Source organism: Lampetra fluviatilis, chromosome 1, assembly GCF_964198595.1.
Source record: "Lampetra fluviatilis chromosome 1, kcLamFluv1.1, whole genome shotgun sequence".
Classification (NCBI taxonomy): Eukaryota; Metazoa; Chordata; class Hyperoartia; order Petromyzontiformes; family Petromyzontidae; genus Lampetra; species Lampetra fluviatilis.
The window spans coordinates 30,666,281-30,682,611 of record NC_136275.1 but is presented as its reverse complement, the minus strand read 5'-3'; the positions used below and the strand labels follow the sequence as shown (position 1 = coordinate 30,682,611).

General features: G+C 45.1%; 1 protein-coding gene across 1 annotated transcript in view; it reads left to right on the top strand.

The window, feature by feature from the left end:
* The first annotated feature begins 1,774 nt into the window (after positions 1-1,774).
* The window catches only part of LOC144934544 (HUWE1-associated protein modifying stress responses-like), a 37,321-nt gene continuing 22,764 nt past the window's right edge, over positions 1,775-16,331 (top strand). Inside the window, exons 1-2 of the mRNA XM_078860451.1 lie at positions 1,775-2,172; positions 4,300-4,380. Coding sequence (XP_078716577.1) covers positions 1,962-2,172; positions 4,300-4,380 — 292 coding nt within the window. The 5' untranslated portion in view covers positions 1,775-1,961. The remainder of the gene's footprint in view (positions 2,173-4,299; positions 4,381-16,331) is intronic.

The window sequence follows — 16,331 nt, the reverse complement described above, 5'->3', positions numbered from 1 at the left end:
TTCAGCCGCTCCTGTGCCTCCCCTAGGTCGACTCAGCCTCAAACGAGTAACTCGGGTGGTGTGTGAACATCGCTACTGGGGAGACAAAGGCGGTCGGGTGTGGTGGATCCAAGTCCCGGGCGAAGCCGGGGTAGTACAGCTAGTTATACCTATTAATAAAATACTTGAAACGTTGTAGTAGAACGAAGCAAACTGGAGAGTACAATTATAGCAATCACATATTAATTCCATAGAATGAAAAGCCCTGGTAGAATCAAGATGTTTAATAACAATCATTAAACATTTTTTCAAAATGTATGCTTCTCCAATCTCCCATGGAAAAACAAAATGCTCCTTCATGGAATAAATTAAAGGTGACCTTAGTCAATTTAAATAAACAAATAGTTAATCATGAAAATTAATCAAAATTAGTGTTGTTATAACAATTCTATATTTATTTAAAGTTGCGCATTTTGATGTGACGTCACATTTCTCAAACCCCCCCTCCTCGTCACAAATGTCTGACCCCTCCCCCCCAGGTGCGTGACGTCATTTATGGACGGTCCCTTAACAATTGTTCTGTTTGGTTGTTCTATTTAAATTAAAACATTTTAATAAATACATGTTGGAAGCAATTAATATATTTTTAAGTTCTCATCCTTGCATTAGAATATATAGAGCAGTTCATATTTTGATGGTATCTTGTGGTAATTCTCCATCACATGTTTTAAATCTATTACACAGTGAATATTGAACTGAAGCTTGACTTAAAAACATGTAATCGCAAATCAAATCGCAATATCTGTCAGAAAAATTGCAATTAGATATTTTCCCCGAATCGTTCAGCCCTAGAAACGGCTGTACGCCAAACGGACCTGAAAACTCAATTTCCCTGTACAACAATACGGGATGCCGACCGTGACGCCTGTATATTTGTAGTTTGCTTGTCTCTCTCTCTACCCGTGGTCGCGTGGATTTGTCGCCGGGTCCTCCGGTTTTTCTTTCCACATTTAAAATCAACATCACGCGTTCAGAGGACTTGGCGACTATAAATGTCCACATTACAAGCTTAACACTTGTGGGTAGGTCGCTTTTGAAGAAACAGCTATATAGCTCCTGTGGGCCTTACCTGCTAAAAAATAGTGTCATAGTTTTTCATAGTAACGCTCCTGACTAATTTTGTCCCCACTGGAAATTTGATAAATTGCAGTGCGTCCCATAACACGTGCTATGGAGAAACGGCCATTGACAACGGGACGGGTGCGCATGGACCGTGGCATCGAGCGGCGCTCTGCGGGCAAGTGGGCGCGGCTCCCCCCGCCCCGCCCCCCCGATCGCTCTCTTTCCCCTCGCGGATTAAAAACAGAAACAACTGGAAGCGTATCGCACAGAGGCACTCCGGCAAAGTCACGGTCACACAGAGGAACGTAACGATTCTCAGCCAAACGTTCTTGCCCGGATCCATTTATTTTTCTCCCCCATGTTTGTCCATGCATCACATTTATCAGCGCAAATATATTAAATACATAGCGGTATAAACGTACGGCAAAATTAATATTTCTAAAAACATGTTTACGATACGCACGGATCAATACGCGAATATTGGGGCGTAGTAATCGATCGGTTAGGTCTGGGGATCGATCCGTTCGTAATCGCAAAAGCCGCCCGTCGGGAGGGGGGGTGTGCAGCGGGCGGGGCGACCGGGGGCTGTCGTGGAGGCGGGGCCAAGGGGGGGGAATTCCCGGCATGCCCCGCGCGGGATATATAAGGCGGGGGCGGGTGAGCCGGCGCGTCAGACGACGCGGAGTTCGCGTCGAGCGCGGGGTGGCGGAGCGTGCCGGCCGCTCGGCTCTTACATAATAAAGACACCACCACCACAGTAACAGAGAGGAGGGAACGCAAAGACAACCGAGACGGGACCGACAAAAAACACACACTCGGGGCCAAGGACAGGCAGGCCTCGAGGCCCTCCTCGCGACGCCATGGACGAGAGGAAGGAGGCGGCCGAGGCGGAGATCCAGGAGCACTGCCCCGAGCACTGGTTCTCCATCTGGGAGCGCGAGTGTCTGGACGACGCCGAGCAGGAGGCGCCCGAGGAGGACGACCGCCTCGCCCTGGAGAGGGAGCAGGCGGCGCAGAAGCTGTGGCTCTCGTTTCAGAACTCGGCCACGGCGGTCGCCCAGCTCTATAAAGGTGCGGAAGAAAGCCCTTCCCCCCAACACCTCCCCCCCGGCGAATGACGTTCACGGGGCCTCGAGGCGGGCGGTGGCCTCGGCTCGAGTGGCGGGTCGGGCGGGCGGGCTGGGCGAGCCGGGCTCGCAAAGCAGCCGAGGGCCCAAAATGGCGATTGTGAAGAATATGGCCGATAGTGGTGGTTTGTAGTGTTGATGATGGTGCTTACACTGAGCGTCGTTTTGTTGTTGAGAGGGTGAGGCCCCTAGGTGGTGAAGGTGGCGTTGATGGCGGTGGAGGTGATTATGGTGAGGTGTTGGCAGAGGCGCAGTGGCGATGGTGGGAGCGATGGTGGTGGTGGTGGGGAATTACGGTGACCGTTGAAGGTGGTGGTGGTGGTGGGAGTGATGACGCTTGCGGTGTGGGAGTGAAGACGATGGTGATGGCAGGATTGGTGGGGGTGATGTGAGTGGTGGTAGTAGTGATGGATACCGTGATAATTTCGAGTGGCTGGTTGTAGGGGTGATGTTTATAATGGCAGTAATGATGTTGATCCAGTTGGGCGTGATCATGGTTGTGATTTGACGAGTGATGGTTGAAGTGATGATGGTGCCGTGAGTGATTAATAGTGGAGGATACGTAAGATCGCTGAGGGTGATTATTATGGCTGTGGTGGTGGTGGTGATTGTTTTGGGGCGAGTGATTGGTTTATTTGGTGACAGTGGTGTGATAGTTGAGTGATTGAGGTGTGAGTGATGACAACGCGATGTTTATGACTTAGGTGGTGGTGGTTGTCATGACGATTATTACTATAATAATTTAGGTGGTGTTATGAGTTACAATGATTATCGATAATTTGGTGTGGGTAATGGTGGTGGTGCTGATTGGCGGTGCGGTGTAATGCCGATTATGGCGCCGGTGGTATTTGTAATTGTGACTTTAATCAATTAAGTTGTTGGATGTGGTGATGTTCACAGTGATGACGATGATGTTGTTGGTGAGCGTGATCATGAAGATGATGACAATGATAACCATGATGATGTTGCTGCTTCAGTTTGCTAGGATCGGGGCCTGTAGTCGCCAGCCATTGTTTATTATGCGGGGTGGGGTGATGGAGGAGTGGCCCCTTGGAGCATGGTCGCCTGGTCTCATTTGCAAGGGCAAGCACATTGGATGTGGGGGGAGGTTAGGGGGGGGGGGTCTCATTTTAGGGGTACTTAGCTGCGGTTTTATAAAACGTGGCTTATTAAACGTAAATGAATGCACCACCACCCAGGGGTGGATGAAGACATCCTTTTTTACATTCAAATATTTCCCTTGGAAAGATCCGTTGATAGGGAACGTGTCGTTTGCAATGGTGTCAACTGTCGGATGCATTGGTCTGAGTACGCCTTATGGCACTGGTATTTTGTACGTATGTTGACCTTCTTTCGCACCGTACGTAGCCAAACATGCTAATCGGAGGTGCGGAGGAAGGACAACAAACTGAAATAATTGTACGAGCATTTATTATTTTTCAAGAATGGTGGACTACATATTTATTTCTGAGTTGGTCGCAATAGTTTGACATGCTTTGCCCAAGTGAAAAGGCACTTCATGAATAAACCAATGTATAATCACGTGGGCCCAAAGAGTGACCAATGTTGAAGTAAGAAAAGGGTTCCACATAGAAGAAGACGTGATGCAGGCAGTGATGAGAAGGAAACTGGTGCTGTTTGGACACACGTGTGGGATGGACAACAGCAGGAAAATTAAAAGTGCTATTTGGAAAAATGGAAGGAACAGGAAAAAATGGAAGATCTCAGAGAATTGATTGACAACATGGGAGATTGGTGCCAGAAAGATGTGCACCACTTGACCATATTGGCACAAGACAGATTAGATTTATAGTGGAAACGAATGGCGAAAGGTGCAGTGGACACCAACGTGGGCTATCTCACCATGGAGTGTGGTGGTGATGATGATGATAACTACGTATTTTTTTATTGCTTGGAACGTATATCTGAAATTGTGGCACTTGTGTCCTCACAGACCGCGTCTGTAGTGAACACCTAAGGGCTATCTGTCCATGGAGTGTGATGATGATAACCACGTATTTTATATCGCCTTGAATGTATGTCTGAAATTGTGGTACTCGTGTCTCCACAGACCGTGTCTGCCAGCAGCAGGGAGTCTCCTTGTGGATCCCCTTCCAGAACGCTGCCTCGGCCGTCACGAACCTTTACAAAGGTGCGGGGCGCTGTGCGTGCGTGTCCTGTGTGGCACAGCGAGTGGGCTGCATTTGTTAAGTGTACGTGTCCTGTGTGCCACAACGGGCAACATCTTCATAGGTGCTCGCTAACAGCACTTGCCTAAACAGTCTGTTACAGCCTTTGTCTTTGTTGGGATCTTTGTCTTTGTTGGGCAGCACGGGTGTGATGTCTGTGTCCTTTGTGGCAGAGTGGGCTACACGGGTGATGTTTCTGTCATGTGTGGCACAGTGAGTGGTAAGCACTTGTGACGTGTGGAGTGGTAGTGCAGTGGTTAGCGCGCTGCGCCATGAACCTGGCAACCCGAGTTCAATTCTTGCTCACGGCCAACACCAGTGCCAATTATCTGAACCGTTCCTGGGCCTTCGCTCGGTCGACTACGTTGAAAATTAGTACCTGGTGTGTGAACATCACCACTGAAGAGACAAAGGCGGCCGCGCATGGTGCTGGCCCCACACACCCCCTCGTGTGTTGTGGTGGCTTTCATTGGTGCTTGCTAACAGCACTTGCCCAAACAGTGTGTTAAGGTTATACAGGGGATCTTTGTCTTTGTGTGGCACAGTGGATAGCATGGGTGATGTCTGTCTTGTGTGGCACAGTGTGTGGGCAGCACAGGTGGTGCATCTGCTCGTCATTATAGTCGATTAACCCATAACAACTGGGTCTGACCTGCCAGCGAGACTCCAACAATTGACGTGTCTTCAAAGTGCACCTAGCCTGGCACAAAACGCTTTCGTAACAAACGGTGGCTTTTGTTGTCGCTTCTTGTTTGTGTCTGTCAGCCGTGCGTGAGCACTGGATATATATTTCAGCTGTGTCTGTGTGGAGCAGTCATAGTGGTTATCGCACTGTGGTGGTACAGACCTGGCAACCCAAGTGTAATTCCCTGCCATAGCTAATATCACTGGCAAGTGATGTCTGAACATCTTTAGGGTCAACTCAGTTTGACATTGTGGAAACACTGGCAAGGTGGCAACTCAGACTCGACTTATGGCTTATGGAAAGGTTAAACTATTGAATTCTGTACAGTGAATAATTATATATATAAAAATATTGCAAAATCCCGCTACAATAATGATGCAATGCTTGTAGATTTGGTTGCCGAGTGTTGTGTTTGCTTTTGACAACTCCGTTTTGGTGTAAACCGTCTTTGCGTGTTATTTTGTTGCCCTGTTAATAGTGTCGGTGAGTGCGTGTCTATATCTTTAGGTTATCTGCGTTCGTCCCTGCTTGTGTTGGTGTCCATCAGATGTGTCCATACACACATTCCTGTCATGCCGAGTCCTTGCGTGTGCGAGCTGTGTCACTATTGGCACGAGTACTAATAGTGATGTGGTCATCATTGCCCTGCACGCTGTTCAGTTTTTAGTTTTTTGAGCTTCGGGAGTATAAAACAGAAGTTGTTAATATTTAGGGGTCCCCAGAAACATCCCCCTCTCACCCTCCTCCCATTGTATGTAGTACACAAAAAATCCACACGTGTCATTTTCGACAACTCTCCATGCATGTATGCGTGTGCTGCTATGAATTGTTGTATGTTTGCGCAATGCCTTGCCTGGACGCAAATGTGGAAGGTTGATTGACGTCTGCCGTTTCTTTTTACAATAGATCACAATTGTTTTTTAGTAAACATTACTCACAGCTGATGTATGGTGCACTGCAGCTTTTAGGCGGGATTTTAAACTTCTGTTAAAGCTGAGGGAGGAGAGTGTCATTGTGGCGGCATTTGTTACCTTTGAAGTGCTTAATAATGTATTTGAGTCATTCTAACGATTTTCACTGAGAAATTGCAGTTGATGTTTAAATCCAGTTCATGTTGTCGTGGCATGTTGACAGTATGAGGTCGGATACTGTTTACCAACTATAATTGTGTCTATTTAATTGTCTCCTGTACATCCCAACCATGATTACTTTATAAAATCTGACCAGGCTTCTTGTGCAACTTAATCACCTCTCACTATTAGACCGTGCACGGTATCGGTACACAGCTTGTGTTTAAAAGTATTTTGTCGACAAGTCATCAATATCACTGAGGGTCAGAGTATTACAGCACGTGTATATTATTGTATTATGGGGATATATTGACCACACGTTTACCTCGTATAACCATATCTTACTCGGCAGCCATGAATACAGATTGGTGTGAACAAAGGGCCTAGGTTGAGGTGTCGTGCCGAGTGAGGTGTTTTGAAGATGTGTGTAAGCAGACGCACAGGGGAAACTGTCTTGCCTACTGTTTTTAATGCAAGCCTGTTCGTCCATCTACACATTATGAGGGTGCTTTAAACAAACATTTACACACAAAATAGGTACATAATGTTGGCACGCTACCCTGCCATACTCTAAACTACTTGTACATATGTACGTTGAACTTTTTTTGCACCATACGCAGCCAACCGTGCTCATCGGGAAGTGCGAAATCGGAGGTACTTCAGTACTTTCAGAGCGGAGCAATTATAATGAAGTTGGCTTCCGAGAAACAAAGCGCATGCACATGATGCAACACAAGCGAGAGAGAGGCCTTGTTGATGGTGGCTGTCTCTCCAGTTTAATTTTGTTTGGTTTTTGTTTTTGAACGCTATTGCATCTTCATCATCATCGTCGTCGTCATCAATGCACCCTGTACCTTGAGATGAATGGGTTAAATATGGAATGAGTCGCCTTAACCAAGTGAAATAATAAGACTAGTTGTAGTTCAGCGATCATGCTGCAGCTGCTTTGGCTATTCTTTCCTTAGCAGTTGGTTGTACGGACAGCGTGAACATTGTATGCCCGCTGTCTACATTGTCAAAAGTAACACTGTATGCAATTGAAAGTATTTAGCCATTCCACGCATCGTGTGTTTGTGTATATTTATAATCAGGATATTTATAGCAGAGGAATCCGATGAGCTCTACCTCTTTTTCACAGATATCCAGTCAAGGCAGGTTAAAGATAATATAAGAAAGTTGTATTACTGCTTTAGCCTATCATGCCCCTGGGTTAAAAATATTGTATCCTGTTTTGTGACAAGTACTTAGTGGGAGTACGATCGGTCGATGGTTACTTGCCATAGGAATTTGGAATAACCACAACTTGCTTGGGACTGCTGATGGAGATTTGAACTGCCCAAATGCTTGTTTGAGCATTGTAAGCGCTACGACTTTTAGCGCATTTAGTACGTACGTTGAACTGTATGTACGTTGAACCTCTTTCGCACCGTACCGTGCTAATCGGAGTTGCGGGAGAAGGACAACAAACTAAACGCAAAAAGCAGTTTGAAAGAACACATGACATGGTCCCAGATACTTTACTTTTCTCGCACCAACATATCTAGCTGTATAGCATTTACAGTTATTGTCTTATTAAAACAGTTACTCGAGAAAAATATCACCAAAAGTACGATTTTCAGTTGCCTACAGAGATTGGTAGCGTTATTGATTGCGCCATTGTGGTGAGATGTTAACTACCTCGTCTGGTATGCAGGACGTCATGGGTTCGATCCCGACCCTGATGCCTGCATATTTGGAGTTTGCATGTTCTCTCCTCGTGGTCGCCTGGATTTGTTTTTCTGGGTCTTCCGGGTTTTCCCTGCACGTTTAGAATCATGCGTTTTAGAGTATTTGGCTGCCAGAAATGTCCACATCATCAGCCAGTTAATTAGGCCATTATTTGTAGCCATGTCACCTCTGAAAAAACAGCTATACAGCTCAGTGTGGACCATACCTGGTAAAAAAACACGTTGTTTTGTTTAATAGTTAAAATACATTGCATTTAATAGTAAAACAATGCTTCAAAAATGTGGGCAAGTGTTGCTTACATAGTGTTTGGCTGCACAACTCGTCACGTTTTCATTGCCATCGGGTTGTAGTGTAGGCATGGACGAGCATGCTTTCCAAGCGCTTCGTTGCGAGCCCACTGGAAACCTAATGCCAGGGACATTTCAGAACACACTGTTCTACAGAAGCCTGGATATTGACAGTGGGGTCCCGTTCTGTGTGTGTGTGGTTGCAAAAAAAAACGCACACCACTTAACACGGGAAGGGTAACAGTCGACGAGTCATTTGATGCTACGATTATGTACTTTGTTGAAATGTCTACACGACATGTACCGGGATTTTTATCTCAATTTTTTTTTCTTTTTCAACGGTAACGAAACAATTTTAATGTCACCAGGTAAGGCCCTCTGAGCTATATAGTTCTTTTCAGAAGCGACCTGGCCACAAGTGATACCTCAACGAAGTGGCTTATCACGTGGAAATTTATAGTTGACAAATTCTGTAAAAACGTGTGTTGTTCCTAAAATTGGAGAGAAAAACCGGAAGACCTGGAGAAAAATCCACACAACCACGGGGGACAGTGCAAACTTCAAATATATACAGACATTGTCAGGGTCGGGATCGAACCCATGACCTCCTGCATACCAGGCGAGGGAGTTAACATAGCGCCACCGCAGCATCCTGTTCCTCAACCCAATTACATTTAAATCTAAGGCTCTTTAGATTAATGTCTCAATTGAATGAGGCAGTTGCTTAAGCATATTTCTCTAATATATAGTACCTATTTTCCTGGTTTGTTTTAAACAAGGAACTCCATAGCAAGCTGCGTGTCTCCATATTTTATCGTTAACTCATTTCCACCTGTAAAATGGGAACCACAATTTGAATGCTGCATGTTAGGATTCTGGTAACCTTCATTCAGTCTTCTGTAGTTCACGGCATTCCTCAGAAGTTGGGGTATCTATACATCTCGTGGTATTTGCTCATATGCATAAAAAATTAAAATTATCTAAATATATAGTAGCAGAGTGCATCATTATTTACTTGGTAAAGTTTTGTGAACAGCTTTAAGTTACCGTCTTCTCCCGACGCACCCCAAACACGTGGCTCGTTTAAAAAAAAGTGTCCTGTAATGGGGAGATTATGGTAGTGGTGATTCTGATAGTGCTGTTTTAAAATGAGAGAAGTCTTTTGGAAGGTGATTCCTGAACAACCATATTAGAACGAGTCTTGCCGAAGGAATAAATGTAGTCCCCAGTTTATAAGGCGTATCTCCAAACTTAAAAAAAAGTTTTTATCGTGACAAAACGCAAGCCCGGTACAATACGTCGATAAACATCCAAATGACCTTGTCGATTATGCAAATGCAGTACTGGTGGTGTTCTAATAATGTTATGTTAATTCTATGACCAGCACAAGGACGCGTGGGAATGTGACGAGGACTGAATTAGATTACCAAAATGGGACACAAATACAGTGCGGGCAAAAGTACAGCTACAGCGCGTGACGGGGCACAAACACAAGGGGGGGGGGGTGCTGTTGTATATTAAGACGAATTAAAAGATAACGGTTCACACTACAGAAAATAATCGATCCACTCGATGAAAGAAACCAGTCGAGTACAGAAGTAGGGGATGGTGCAGCCCTGTCATTACTTGTTTAATGGAGCTCCAGACTGCCCCCCTCTAGGCGTTACACAGGGGTACCATGGTGGCTAGGGGATATGTTAACGCCCTCGCTCGGCGTGGAAGAGGTTGTGGGTTCTATCCAGACCCTGACGATGCCTGCATATTTGGAATTAGCATGTCTCTTCACGTGGTCACGTGGATTTTTCTCCATCTCCTGTTTCCCCGCCACATTTACAAACATATGTTTAGAGTATTTGGCTGCTATTAACTTCCACATAATAAGCCACTTTGTTGAGCTATCATTTGTGGCCAGGTCTCTTCTGCAAAAGAGCTGTATAGCTCAGTGGGCCTTACCTGGTAAAAATAAATTGTTTAGCTTTGCATTGGACTGTACAAAACAAATTCACCAGCGCACAGATGTACACAAAAGACAAAATCAAAACAACACAAGATGTTAGTTGGTGGGCACACTAAGGCGGTCCTTCCACACAAGACGTTGGGAAAGAGACATGGGACTACCGTAGCCTGATGTTTTCGTGTTGGTCAAAATAATGTTTTTCTTGAAACCAAATTCAAGGGAAATTCGTTTATTTTGTATTATTCATCAATCTGAGTGAGGGATGGAATAACAACTCTTTGACTCGAGCATTAAATTGCCACTCCTTAGTGGAGTGAATCAAACCACCACCGACTAAAATAATTCTGACCTCAAACTCTACGATATCCTTTTATGATTAACCGTGTGTGTAGTAGACTCTTTGTGTATGCAGATCCTTTGTTGTTAAGTGTCTGGATTGACAACCACCATGCATAGCGGGTATGTTGTCGGCTTAGAGGGCTGTGTGGCAGCAGAAGGTAGTGCAGCAAAGTCGGTTGCGCTTTATTTCTTTGCCCCCATATGCTCCGCACCCTCACACTGCCGCAGTGTGTGGTGGAATCTCTCCCCCTCGTCCAGCAATGGATCGACGAAGGTGCTTTTCAGGGGTGCCGTGGTGGCGAGATGATGTTAACTCCCTCGCCTGGTTTCCAGGAGGTCGTGGTTCTATCCAAACCCTCATGCCTGTATATTTGGAGTTTGCGTGTTCTCACCGTGGTCACATGAATTTTTCTCCGGGTTTTTAGGTTTTTCTCCCCACATTTAGAATCTACGTGTTTAGAGTATTTGGCTGCTATACAGTGAGGGAAAAAAGTATTGATCCCCTGCTGATTTTGTACGTTTGCCCACTGACGAAGAAATGATAAGTCTATAATTTTAATGGTAGCTTTATTTGAACAGTGAGAGACAGAATAACAACAAAAAAATCCAGAAAAACGCATGTCAAAATTGTTATAAATTGATTTGCATTTTAGTGAGGGAAATAAGTATTTGACCCCTCTTCAAAACATGACTTAGTACTTGGTGGCAAAACCCTTGTTGGCAATCACAGAGGTCAGACGTTTCTTGTAGTTGGCCAACAGGTTTGCACACATCTCAGGAGGGATTTTGTCCCACTCCTCTTTGCAGATCTTCTCCAAGTCATTAAGATTTCGAGGCTGACGTTTGGCAACTCGAACTGTCAGCTCCCTCTAGATTATCTATGGTATTAAGGTCTGGAGATTGGCTAGGCCACTCCAGCACCTTAATGTGCTTCTTCTTGAGCCACTCTTTTGTTGCCTTGGCCGTGTGTTTTGGGTCATTGTCATGCTGGAATACCCATCTTCGACCCATTTTCAATGCCCTGGCTGAGGGAAGGAGGTTCTCACCCAAGATTTGACGGTACATGGCCCCGTCCATCGTCCCTTTGATGCGGTGAAGTTGTCCTGTCCCCTTAGCAGAAAAACACCCCCAAAGCATAATGTTTCCACCTCCATGTTTGACGGTGGGGATGGTGTTCTTGGGGTCATAGGCAGCATTCCTCCTCCAAACGCGGCGAGTTGAGTTGATGCCAAAGAGCTCCATTTTGGCCTCATCTGACCACAACACTTTCACCCAGTTGTCCTCTGAATCATTCAGATGTTCATTGGCAAACTTCAGACGGGCACGTATATGTGATTTCTTGAGCAGGGGGACCTTGCGGGCGCTGCAGGATTTCAGTCCTTCACGGCGTAGTGTGTTACCAACTGTTTTCTTAGTGACTATGGTCCCAGCTGCCTTTAGATCATTGACAAGATCCTCCCGTGTAGTTCTGGGCTGATTCCTCACCGTTCTCATGATCATTGCAACTCCACGAGGTGAGATCTTGCATGGAGCCCCAGGCCGAGGGAGATTGACAGTTATTTTGTGTTTCTTCCATTTGCGAATAATCGCACCAACTGTTGTCACCTTCTCACCAAGCTGCTTGGCGATGGTCTTGTAGCCCATTACAGCCTGGTGTAGGTCTACAATCTTGTCCCTGACATCCTTGGAGAGCTCTTTGGTCTTGGCAATGGTGGAGAGTTTGGAATCTGATTGGTTGATTGCTTCTGTGAACAGGTGTCTTTTATACAGGTAACATGCTGAGATTAGGAGCACTCCCTTTAAGAGTGTGCTCCTAATCTCAGCTCGTTACCTGTATGAAAGACACCTGGGAGCCAGAAATCTTTCTGATTGAGAGGGGGTCAAATACTTATTTCCCTCATTAAAATTCAAATCAATTTATAACATTTTTGACATGCGTTTTTCTGGATTTTGTTGTTATTCTGTCTCTCACTGTTCAAATAAACCTACCATTAAAATTATAGACTGCTCATTTCTTTGTCAGTGGGCAAACGTACACAATCAGCAGGGGATCAAATACTTTTTTCCCCTCCCTGTACATTTCCACGTGATAAGCCACTTCGTTGAGCTATCATTTGTGGCTAGGTCGCTTCTGAAAAAGCTATATAGCTCAGTGGGCATTACCTGGTAAAATACCTACTATAATCACCCAGGAATTTCCTTAATGCTCGTGACGTCACTTCACATCGACCAGCCCCCCTCATTATTACTCATGAGCAGGTGACGTCCTCCAAATAGACACCCCCTCATTAATAATCATGAACAGGTTACGTCCTCCACACGAACCCCCCCTCATTAATAATCATGAACAGGTTACGTCCTCCACACGAACCCCCCCTCATTAATAATCATGAACAGGATACGTCCTCCACACGAACCCCCCCTCATTAATAATCATGAGCATGTGACGTCACTCCACATAGAGAACCCTCCTCCTTCACTGATAATTATGTAGTTGGTGACGTAAATCCACATCGAACAGCCCCCCTCATTAATAATCATAAACAGGTAACGTCCTCCAAATGGACCCCCCCCCCCCCCATTCATAATAATTAGCGGCTGACGTCACTCCACATGGGGGGCGAGGCGCCTCCTCCCCCCTCCTTGGTGTCAACTTACAACCCTCACTACAAAGGCAGAACACTCACATCACGTGCTCTCCGTAACGCTATTGAGACATCAAAGTAAAAAGGACGTCATGATGAACAAGGGATTATAACCTTAAAATGAAATAGGTCTGTCACCACAGCCTTACAAATTGCACACAAATGGATGCAATGAATATCACGTCGCAGTCTGCTTTTCGCTTGCAAGTTTCAGATTTACTGCAATACACCCGTCCTTGGACGGGCAAAAGGCTTTTAAAATATATTTAGCTTTAACAGAGTTGCACAAAGGTGAATGCTAACTGTCGTAGCAAGCCCAAATTAAAAACACGTTCGCGGGAACGCCATTTAACGTTTTGCTATTTATGAACATGGCCTCTATTATTTTCTATGCACTCGTGCCAATGTGGAGCCAGAGCCAGACATCCATCGCGGTGCAAAAGATTCATCAGCCTCGCGAGAACCATTTCCAAACGACATCCTGTTGAGCAGTTAATTTTCTAAATGTTGCCCAAGTAGCCCATCCTTTCAAGGGCAGATACAAATCTTGAGGGTGTCCGATCTGGGCTGTCTGGTGGATGAGGCAGCCACAGTCCATCTGGACTAGGCCTTGGCCTCCGATGTTTTCTAAGACTTGTGCGTGTGTATGGGGTTGGTGAAGATGGGTGGACAGTGGAAGGTAGGGAGGGTAGTTAAGATATCACATGCCACTGATGTTAACCATGGACAGGAGTTGAACTCAGGGGGGAGGTGATCTTAGCCCAAAAGACGGAAGATCCCCCCGTATTGTAAAGCAGCACCTTGAACCACAGCCTTACTGCTGCACCCCACTTTTGCGTGTTTCTATATAATGACCAAATTCTATTACAATATTGGAAGTCGCTGCTACCTCGCGGAGATGTTCAGATTGTCCTGTGGTGGGTAGGTGCAACGCAGTGTGTGCAGGTGAGCACGATGCCATGCTCATTGCCCTCATGATCTGTTGTATGTATATCAGTGGGTTCTGTAGTGCTTTCTCTCCCTCGTGGCGATGTTTACACACTACACCAGGGAATCATTTGAGCCAACCTAGGGGAGGCCCAGTGAGCAGCAATCGAACTCGGATCTCCCCTGGATTCATAGCGCAGTGCGCTAACCGCTACACTGTCCACTCACCCCCTCGTGTTCCGTGCCAGCCTTAATAGGTGCTACTCGCTAACAACACTCGTCCAACAGTCTGTTAAGGCTATACGAGGGATCTTCTGCCTTTTTTTGTACTGTGCACATGTAAAATATATAAGCATTACTTCCCGTGTCGGAGAGCTGGATTTGGGGTGCATTTATAATCCCATGGTTGTTGGTGAATATTTGAGATGCAAGGCCGCCCCCATTATCTTTCTCAGGGTTCTTTGTTCATTTTGTGAGGTATTCTAACTGGCTCATAACTGCAGGCAAATGAAAACAAAGTCAACAGACCCTCTGCATGCGTGATGTCATTTGTTCGTGCTTGCAGGTTACTCTTGGAAACCGCATTGTTTACGACCAACGAGTTTAGAAAGGTATTTATATCGTTCGAGGGTACATATGGATTCATATTTAATCGTTATTTTATATTGGTAGATTCCTACATGATTACTCACCAAAATGACTAGTGTATGACATAATTTCACACATTAATAAATCACCTCGCATACCCCCTGGGACATTTCCACGTGTACCCTCAGGGGTCCACGTGCCCCCGGGTGAGATCGGCTGGTGTATTGAATGCACAGATCCCCACAATACTTGCTCAGAGACCAGTAAGTAAATCCCTCTGCTCCTATATCTACTATATATCGATTTATATTGATTCTTCAGCGCACAATAATCATTCTAATGTCCAATGTCAATTAACTACAGGAAGTGTTAGAATACAGTATTCCCTTGTTTTTCACGAACTTGCCATGTGCGATTTTGGCTGGCCGCGAATCGCCTATGCAGCTAGACGACTACTGAATTGAGAGAGATGAGAGAGAGAGAAATAAAGTGATGAGATAATGTACTATGTATGTATGTGGTAAGATAAAGTGGTGAGATAATTTAAATGTAGTTAAAAACTTGTTTGTCTTTATTTTAGTACAGTAGAACCTCGGAGATCGAACGCACCAGAACTCGAAGAAATCGGTGTTCGAATTATATTTCCAAAAATTTTTGCCCCGGAAACTGAACGAAATTCGGAGGTCGAACGGGCAATCGCGACTTGAAAGAATCCGTACGGCCGAGACGCGTATGGCCAGCGTGCATGACGCTTGGCCAGACAAAGGTTTTACCACCTCCTCTTCCTCACCACCTTCCACTCAAGCCATCAACTCTCCTTACTACATGTAAAGTGAAGTTCAATGTTCACTTATTTCATTTATTCCATATATTTATTAATTTATTCCATTTATTTTTTTATTATTTTATGCATGTAATTACTGTAAACTTCATGTAAAAATGCTTTATAATGAGATATTTCTTGTGTCTGGAAACAATTAATGTCATTTACATTAATTCTTATGGGGAAAATTAATTCGCTGCTCGAACAAATCGGTGTTCGAATGGCCTTCTGGAACAAATTAAGTTCGATCTCCGGGGTACCACTGTAATTCATTAATAAAATAGTTTTTTGTGATACCAACGATGCCCCTGGTAATGCCAATCCAGAACGTCAGTATGTTGCAATGTACGATGTCAGGGGGGATGTGGAATAAAATATTTTAAAAAATAAAATATATGTTTTAGTAAGCAAATATCATTATCTGCTAAATTTGCTATTCACGAGCATCTTCAGAATGTATCCCTCGCAAATAATGAGGGAACACTAAACTTCATAAAGAAGGTCACGAAGTTGGGCCCACGGTAATTGAGCAAAGCAAAGTTGACATGCAGCAAATTCACTTTGCAATTGGAGATAACCATCAGAGGGATGGAACAGGGAAACCCTGCCGATTATGCACGTAGGAAAGTTGGTCTGTTGGACCGAGATGGAGATGATGGATGTGTGTGGATTGAGGTGAGGATGGCGAGGAAGTTCGTGTAGCATGGATCATACTCTGTACGATTATTGCAACTTGCGCCTCTACGGGATGCCTGACAAAAGTTGCAGCGTGTACTTAACTCGTTGGCACGTGTCATGATGGGTACTGCAAGATCCGACCATGTCTGTACGGTGCTCACAGAGCTGCATTGTTTTCCGGTTGCTG